This window comes from Cephus cinctus, unplaced genomic scaffold (assembly GCF_000341935.2).
Source record: "Cephus cinctus unplaced genomic scaffold, Ccin1 Ccin1_scaffold0307, whole genome shotgun sequence".
NCBI lineage: Eukaryota > Metazoa > Arthropoda > Insecta > Hymenoptera > Cephidae > Cephus > Cephus cinctus.
The window spans coordinates 29,134-38,635 of NW_014333010.1; the positions used below are offsets into that span (position 1 = coordinate 29,134).

General features: G+C 39.8%; 1 protein-coding gene across 10 annotated transcripts in view; it reads right to left on the reverse strand.

Moving 5' to 3' along the window:
- The window catches only part of LOC107266345 (protein tincar), a 70,485-nt gene that overhangs the window by 13,481 nt on the left and 47,502 nt on the right, over positions 1-9,502 (reverse strand). For 8 of the 10 annotated variants that reach the window (XM_015736736.2, XM_015736734.2, XM_015736735.2 and 5 more), the window contains 4 exons: positions 8,186-8,293; positions 5,848-6,125; positions 5,106-5,327; positions 4,881-5,012 (listed from right to left, as the gene is read on the reverse strand). In XM_015736736.2, the coding sequence (XP_015592222.1) occupies positions 4,881-5,012; positions 5,106-5,327; positions 5,848-6,118 (625 nt within the window). In that variant the 5' untranslated portion in view covers positions 6,119-6,125; positions 8,186-8,293. Of the gene's footprint in view, positions 1-4,880; positions 5,013-5,105; positions 5,328-5,847; positions 6,126-8,185; positions 8,294-8,422; positions 8,568-9,502 lie in introns of all 10 variants that reach the window. The other 2 variants (XM_025083533.1, XM_025083532.1) reach the window with 1 other exon arrangement.

Sequence of the window (9,502 nt, forward strand, 5' to 3'; positions counted from 1 at the left end):
CCGCCCCAAAATAAAGGCCGCCGCAACTCCTGACTCAAGTTTTATTTAAATACTCAAAGGCGCAACTATGTAATGCCCATCGCTAGTACTTCGGTATTCGGTATGGCCGCTTGGAGCAGCACTTGCCCCATTTTTTGTCAAGTACTCGCATGCTCGAGAGCAATTTCGTGTCGCGCTCGAGGCACTTCACGAACTGGCTCTAGGTCAGTGGTTGTCAGCCGAGGAATAATATTCAAATAAGTCTCTTAAATCGTCCTCGGCAAATATTTATACGCGTCGGTAATGCAGATTTTCATTTTTATCATATTTCATATTTTCTACCAGCAGAAACTGACCCAGCACTTCCTCCAACGCTCTGTCTCAATACAAGAGTCAAGATATGAGAATCCATCCACTTTTTTTTTCAATTTCAAATATTTTGGAATATATCAATTTTCTCTTAACTTACAATCCGATAAGGAAATTGAGTAAAAAAATCTCGTCTACCAGGCCTGATACGTTATTTAATCTCGCGGCTGATTTTGGGTAATTTGAGAAACACTGCCGCATGGCATTTTGAGCAAGACGGATGCTTTGCGTATCGTAAACTAAGGAAGCTGTTGTACCCGTGGGATTAATTTGGTGGCCAGTGGTTGGCAGTAATATATATGTATATGTATATATATATATATATATATCTGCTGTATTATATATATATACATATTCCAGAAAATCCAAGTTTACCAAACTAACAGAAATATATAATAATCTCAAAATGAGTATAAAGTTACCAAAATAATTTCTACAGCTTGAAAACAGACACTTGCGAATATTAAAGACTTTAATGATTAACCCCTTTGAACTCTGAAAATATACTTCAATTATATAGGGAATTTATATACGTCTAGGGAATAACTTCGAAATGACTTTTCGTCATTAACTCAACAGTCTTATACTAATTGTAAGTTCAAAATAATTTCCGGCTGGCCAACAGTCCAATACCCAAATACGAGGAACATTGTGAAATAATACAGGGTGTCAAACTTTCAGGAAGTTATTACAGTCCTCGGTACTATCCAGCTAAGGAATGACAGTCGAAGGGCCGTCAGAGCAAAAAGTAAGAGAAAGCAAAGAAGAAGAAGAAGAAAGACAAAAAGACAAGGAGAAAGACAAAGAAAGCTAGAAGTATTATCCGCTACAAACATGGGACTCTTCGAACATATATATATCCTTAATGGAAGGACAAATTTACATAATTATAGTTTCTCAAGTTGGTACTACTTAGCGAAACTACGTTTGTCCTCGCGGAATAATATTACGACCGTAAGACACGAGTGGTATGGATTAATAAGGAAAAAAAAAAAATGAAAAAAGACCCCAAAAAATTAAATCCACAAGTGCGGAAACTTAATAAAAATAAAATACAATTACGTTACAGTAGTAAAAGTGAAAAAAAAAATTTTGATCTCTTCGCGCTAATTGTCTCGTGAATTTCGGAAACCCCATACAAAATGTCGCCTTTACGGCGCACTGATTAATTACACGCGAGCACGAACGAATTAATTAATAGCCCTGGGACACGCGTGCAATATCTTATCGTTGAAATCAATGTAACGTTAATTGGAGGCGTGCCAAACTTTCCACCATGAATAACCATGAAAAAGGAAAAAAAAACTATAGAAATTCACATTGGTCTTACAGTCAGACAAGAACCGACCCCTATCTTCGTATTTTCTATGGTTTTCAAAATCGAATACCATAACCTCAATTTGGTCGGCATAACCCCGACCCCGTGATATACATATACCAGTACCAACTTTATTATGGGTTTTTAGCGTAGTTCGTTAAAAACAAAAAAGCTGAATATACGCCACGAGCTTAAAAAAAATCGACGCTTCTAATATACAGCCCACCCTTGCCCATGGGGAAACATTTCAAATTAACGGGGAATCAATATTTACCATCCCGTCTACCGCAACCTATCTTCCGGCATCCACATGGGGTACACCATGGAATATGCTACAGCCCTTGTATCCTATATGGTACAACGTTGCACAGCACTTTATAGCATAACGATAACACACCACACCCTGCCGTAACGATACGGCGCTACGGTACAGGGGTTGGGTGGCAGGTGTTATGGGAAAACTGTAAAATAAAATGTTAACCACCATAAATAAATATTTTTTATCTTCAAAGTGTGGAACAATAAGGGTTTTTGTTAATTTTCATAAAATTTGCTATTAATTTTTATGGGGAGGGAGGGGGAGGGGAATCGCACAAGAATTTTGCTTAACCCCATATAACAACGATTCAATGCAACATCGATGGTGCGGCGTATGGGATTCTATGGTTATATAAAAAAGAGAAACCCGTGCGAATTTCATCCGATAAATAAAATAGAAAACTCCATTAAAGTTATTGGCTGCTCAGAAATCCTCGAATCCTGATAAAGGTAATCTGTGGGGGGCGAAGAGATGGGAAGTATAGTTATGGGAGGTTTCGTAGAACCCATAGAATATACTGCACTGCAGGGATGGACCATTCGGATACAGAGTTTGACTTTTTATTATTACTCTCGTTTCTCCCGTGTATCATTTTTTTCTTCTCCCGGAGAACCGTAAATAAAAGAAACATTACAGAAAGAGCTGAGGTGAGTCACGCAAAGACGAATTGTTGGGCAGAGGGCGAAAAAAGCTTGAGAAACTCGGATTTCCCGGGATATGGGGGAAATGAACTTGGATCTCCGGTCTCCCTCGTATTTCCCGTCGAATTCAGTGTAAATGTATTTAAGGGAATTTCGACGTCCGCGTAAACTCCTGATTTGCACTGGGGCTTGTACGTCAAATGATTTAGTTTCTCCATTCCATCTCCCTGGTCCCGGTCTACGTCATGGACCTGGGCCCGAATTTGTATTTTGTCATTTATTATGTAACGCTGAGATGACTATTATTATTATAACGAAATATTTCAGGATTTTCATAAATATAATTACAGGCTCGTTGCGATGGAAACGAAATTTACAATTTTTCTTAAATTATTAATAGCCACTTCCGGTATCAGAGGTGCTTTTTGCACAGTGACGAATGAGACGTCGGTTTGAAAGCAGAGAAAGGCTGCCGAAGTGGCCTGACTTTCTCTCGAGGGTGCTTTCCACCCCATTGACACTAAATATAAAAGTACTACCCTCTCTTGTTGCTATGGTAAATCCTTGTGATCATGATCTTTTTTTTTTGTTCTTTGGTCATCTCTAGGCTCCAAGGCGATATAAGACATGCGAAATCCTTCGGGGACTTGCTACCACTGACTAGGGGATGATGAAGGTCCTTCCGTGCATGGGCAATAAAAAAAAGAGTCAACCCTTCGGCAGCTCGAGAGCGACGCCCTCGCCCAAAGCCCCAAGCAACGTCTTTTTGGCCAATTCCCATTTTACTCCTTCCAGCAGTTTTATTCTTAAATAAAGGGATGGGGTTGAAGTGATTCTTTCGAGATTTGGGGGATGGTCGTTAAAATAATTTCGGTCAAGGTCCCCGAGGCCGTTTGGCGCACCGTAAAAACTACCCTCATAAACGTAAGCCCGGATAGTACGTCAGGTGGTAAATTGATTCCATGAATTAAACTCGAACTAGTCGTTCACTGACAAGGGTTCAATAATTTATATTTACTTTACGATATTGTTACGGTTTTAAAGAAGACCCTATATGGCGGTACGATCAAGGTGAGGAAATTAACTGAATATATGAATTTTTATGTTCACATTTAGCAACCCTTCCGCGCAACTCGTAAAAAGATTCTTGGGGGGTGCCAGAATGCAAATGAAAATTTTTGCAAAAAATTGCGTAACATAATTAAAACGAAATAACGTAAATAGGAATTTTTTAACTGCCACCCCTCGCATGGGCGTTAACGTTGGACGGGTCATGTGAAATTATGAGAATATTGTAGGGCTCTTTTTTTTTTAAAGGGAAACCACCCTCATAACTATTTTGACACGTGCAGGAATATAAACAAGTGTTATGACTCAGTCGATATATATGTATTTATCTGTAAAAGGTATGTCTAAGGGATGAAGATAAATCATCCAAAAAAGAGTGCTGTCTTTATACTAAGATACTTTATTGAAAATATACCTGGAGTACCTCATAGCTACTTTCATAGACTGGAAAATTATATTTTCATCATTTTCCATGATTTGCCCCTCAATTCTTGTCTTTCATTATTATTTCTCTCATTGTCGTTTGACCAAGAAAAATTCATGTGCGTTTTAAAGTTGGTACCCCATAGCCATTATTATTCCTACAACTGGAATTAGCGAAAGTTTCACTATTGATTTTTTGTCTGGTAGTTTCAAGCTGGTATAATTGCTCGTTAAAAAAAATAATAAAAAATAAAAATCTTCACTCTCCCCTCGTTTTCATCCAATCTGAAAAGTTAGCAGGTTGGAAGGTATCCAGTAACTTTTCAAGATTTCTAATTTCAAGTAAGTCGTATATCCAAGCCCGGTTATCTCTGAGATAAGTTTTGTTCCTCGTACAGATTTAGACAATGTTAATCCTTCCTACATTGTAGGAACTTTCCCACGTTAACGTTCCTGAAGACGGCTTATTGGGAAACAATGCTCTACATGGAAACCCGGTCTTCCTGGGCATCAATTCCATCCTCTTCCACGTCCCTTCATCCCTATTGTGCAGCTTGCAACACCACTGGCAAACGGCTGTAGACAATTCTCTGATGTTCCATGATATTCTAAGATATGCTGGTCGCTGGTCGTCTTATTTGGAAGTTGCTCTTCTAAAGCATCAGTCAAATACCAAAATGCCCCAGACAATTAACAATGGACCCTGTTCCATGATGGCAACAGTGAACAAAGAATAAATATAATAGATCAACCGAGTTATTACCTTTTGGTAGAAATCCAGCATGAATCAGACGAGCTTCCATGAGTAAAGAAGGAAGAAGAAAGCACATGGCAGTGCAAAGATGAACAAAGGCTGCAGTGGGTCCACCGTGTCTCCAGAGATTACTGGCAAGACCTAAATACGAGCAGATAAAAATTATGTGAATAAAATTGACATTAAAAAATATTGTATACAAAAGAAATTGTAAAGACTTTCAAAAAAGCCTACCATTGTCAGGATTGTTTGTGAGCAACGTGGGAGGATCCCGAGTGCAGGTACTGAGGTGTCTCCCGAGCTTTACGCCATCGTTAGCCAAATTTCCCAATTTGAGAAATGCTGATGTCAATAAAACCGGAAGTAGAAGTACACCAGCGCCAGCCAGTACAAGACAGGCGTGCAGCTCTATCGTTGGCGGGGGTGCGTCCGCTGGCCAGGGTAGAGAGAGGTAAGCTGTAAAGAAAGAAAAGGCATTAGAAAATGTTACAAGAACAAGAGAGGGGTAAAGAGAGAAAGCAAAATACACGGTTGTCCTTTCAGTTTCCTTTCTAGAAACAAGCTCAACGTCATTCCGGATAACGACGTCCAGCTAACGATGGACTTAGTAGCAACCCTCAAACCAGACAGGGGTTAGGGGATGTAGGAAAGTGACGAAAGTTACGTTGTTAACGGAACCCCAGGTTATGTAAGCACAACGTGTTATCAAGGAGTGGCAAGGAAGGTCCTCTAATTGAAGGTACCTTAATTAAGGTACGCAATGACATTTCTCTCATTATACTTTATGTTCCATCGAGTTTCCTCGTCTTCGTCATTTTCTCAGGCATCCCTTAACGCTTGGTCATCCCCGGTATAAGTATCCTCAAGAAATTTTGAGAACGAGGTAAAAAGGGGATAAAATAAATATTGTGCACCTCAGGTACATGGAGATCTTAAGTTTTTTACTTGGTGAGAATATTCATATACGTATACCTACCAACAAATCTTTTGGCGCATCTGATAGCTATGTACGCCTGCAGCGCCACGGCGAGGACGCCGTACCAAACAGACCATAGACTGTTCACGTGTCCACGTATGCAAGATTCGCGTTTCGATGGGGCCCGAGATCTTCGTACTTTACTCGTACTGGTGACGCCTGTAGCATTTACGCTCGTCACTACGGGAAGTGGCTTTAATGGCTTCTTGCACTTGGCCTGGTTCACCTCGTTGTTGTTCTCGTAGCCCATCAGGCTTCCGGTCATCGACATTTTTCACCTGGAGACAAAGGCGGAACATTTTTTTCATTAATTGCTCACCGGTGGTTACTTTTTCAAACTTTTATATGGATAGAAGAAACGTGCTGGGAATTCTCTTAATGTTTGTTACTGGGGAAGCGCGGGAAATTTAAATTTTTAAAAGACCAGACTCTCCTATCCAGTCCTGTCTTCTGTCCAAATTCTCTTAAGGTTTTCGAAAAATGCTAATTGCACAACAATTTTTATTCTATAGTGTAGCTAGGCACTGTCACGATTCATCTCGTTTGGTCCATTGACTTTGCAAGCTGATTTTTTGCAACCCCCTCCCTTCGACCATCTTTCTCAACGTATCACTCTCGATTCGGTCTGCTGTGTTTATAAATTCAACCCCTTACACTAATTCTTTTTTCATCCCCCAAAATTTCAAAGCACGTAGTACAAGGTATAGTTGTACGCTGACTGAGATCAGGATGATTACTTCCGGAAGTATTTTTTTTCTCTATTCTCTTTTATTCGCTATTTCCATCCCTCTCTTTCATTACGTCGCGTTTCACAGCCACCCTCTTAAACCAGCCCGCTCCACCTGTGTCAAATTTATGAGGACATTTTTGCCCTTCTTCGGTTTCTGCTCCAGCGTACCTAATCCGTTCTGCGAGCGGGCCAGAGGGGGTGAAAAAACCACCCCTAATATCAACCCCCTGAATTTTACAGTCCAGTGCCTAACGTTCTTGGGACGGCTATCGTAGCGTTTTCGGCCTCTCTCGCTTCCGCGTCTCGTCTCGTAATATCGTTTTATCCGAAAACGAAACAGAAATGAATCCTCGAGCTGATAAAGAAAAATAAGAAGAAACCAAACGGGAAATGAAATTACGTTCTAATTTCATTTTCCGGCCACTCGTCCCTAACAAAGTAAATTGCAATTTTCTTATATTTCTTTCTCCTCTCAATTTTCCCAAACTTAAGCTCGAGCATCGCTTTTTTTCTAGCTTACGCCGAAATAAGCTCCTGCTGATCGCAACAAGGGAATTGCGTAAATAGCTATCGGGATAATTTCGACAATTTACGATATAAGCAGAGAAAAGCTCAGACAGAAGGAGCTTTGCAAGTTCCGCCTAAATCCACCTCGTGCGTTATTGCCCTGCCTTATCCTCCTTTCGTGCGGCAAACCTGCCGCAAGACTTCGTGTGAATTAATTCCCCCGCGTGCCACAATTTTTTTTTTTTTACTTTTTGAGTAAAAACACGCTTAAGGGGTTTCTTTTTAAACTTCCGTCACTGTTCCTTCCCGCACGCGATTCTTCCCACGTGAACGTTCGACCCCTATCTAGCCGCCCCAGGCTAATTCAAAAAAAGATTTATACGTATATCTCAAACCCCTGTAATTAAAAGCGTGAAATAATAATAACTTGGCGCGCATGCGCACATGCAACTTTCCACCTGGTCTTAACGAGCCTCGGACTCCTTAATGAGTTTCGTTATGCCATCGCGATAGGGTGGTGGGGAGGGGACGAAAGTTTAAGAATTTTTTTTTTTTCTTTTTTTCAAGATACTTTCGATTCATTTTTCCCAAAGGAGGTAAAACAGCCACGGAATGGGGGTTGCTCCTCCATTATTTATTTTACTCGTTTAATGTATTTGCAAAGATCACTCGACGATATCCTTCGAATGGGTACAGCTGTATGCTTTTGCAAGCACGTAAATGCGAAATGAATTATGGATGGAGTTTGAGAATGAATTATTGAGGACGAAATATTTCTGCGGAAGATGCAACTTTTTGCCGTTATGAATATATCTACATGCGGTGCTCGGAAAATTTATCTTGGATGAGAATTATTATCAGTGGAGACACCGTGTATATGCGTCTTCGGAAGAAATCAAGATGCCCGCTCGTAGAGAAAAAAAAATTCGCGAACAGCGTACGCGAATGCAATTTTTCAGTGCCGTACAAAAAATTGCGTAACGGGGATAAAAATTTTTTTTTTCACTACCACCGATCACGCAAGCGGGGATGAATTTTCAATGAAATTTTAGGAAAGCGCTAATTGATTGAAAATTCAAAAATTATTTATCCAATACTCACCCTACTTTTTGCGATTACGCAATCTGTCTAAAGTACCCTGGCAAATTTTTCTTCGTCAGCTCGAATTTCCAGCATTTTCGACCCTGAGTCGGATTTTTTAGTCGGCGTCTGAAACATGCAAGAAAGAAAATTCCGATTAGAGTCAAGAGAGAGGAAGAAACGGTGATTTGAAAAAAAAAAAAATGAAAACCAAAAAAAAATGGGAAAAATATATTATCACGTAATTTTTGCAATTACCACGTGGATATTCGCAATGTTCTTCATTCATACGGTGTCCTCGTTTTCCCCGCTGTAATATCTTTCCCAAGCATCTCTTTTCTTGGTTCTCTTTTTTTTAAATGCAATTCCTACAGCACGTTGGGGGCATGACGAAGAATAGGGGCTGGCGAAAGACAAGCAGAGGGTGGATATGTCAAAAGACTAAGAGCGAGAGAGAGGGTGGGTAATGGTGGTGCGAGAGTGTAAACCGCGAGATGCTAGCAGTGGGCGTTTCTCATTTCGAGATTTTTCCATTGTCCTGGAAAAGCGAATGAAAACGAGAACGAAGGAAAAAAAGGACAAAATCAGAGAAAACTGTAACGAAGTGCTTTTAAAATTTCATTTTTTATTTTTTATTTTTCTTTTTCATATATATTATCTTCTTTAAGTCCATATACAGATATACTATGTGTACACCATATAACAGTATGTTATTGTGCATCCGCCAATTTATGCAATTTTTTTTTTTACTAACTGCAAAACTTACAAAGACCAATTTTTAGTTTTGTCAAATCGAAATGTCACTCGCTGGTTTTCCTTACGCACGTTTCGTATGGGTCGTTTGCGCATGCGCAGACGGAAGTGGCAACGCCTTGACCATTAGGCTGATTAACGTTTCCGGATTATGCGGCTTATACGAACACCTGAACCTCTGCGTAATAATTTAGGGCTTTTCGCACCTACAGTTGGCACACTGAATACGAGCAGCCCACAAGGAGTAAAATCCGAGTGGGAATTTTTTTTTCGAAATTACAAATAAATTAAAAATGAACTAAAAAATCTTTTCTCGTTACGTATAATTTTTTATTTTATTTTTTTCGCTGCTTTATCGGATTTGGACTCTGCTCTGATGGGGAAAATGACGTATGAGCGGAATAGGAATGTGAGTAAAAACATGAAATTAGGTTTGCTACAAATTCGATAAAAGTAGAGTATGTGAGAATGAAAAATCTTGGAAAATTCTTTTTCTTTTATCTTTCGACTCTCTCCCTTATCTTCGCTTTCATCGACGACACAGTTTTCGATAGTATCAATAGTCTTCCCGACTCCCCCCCCCCC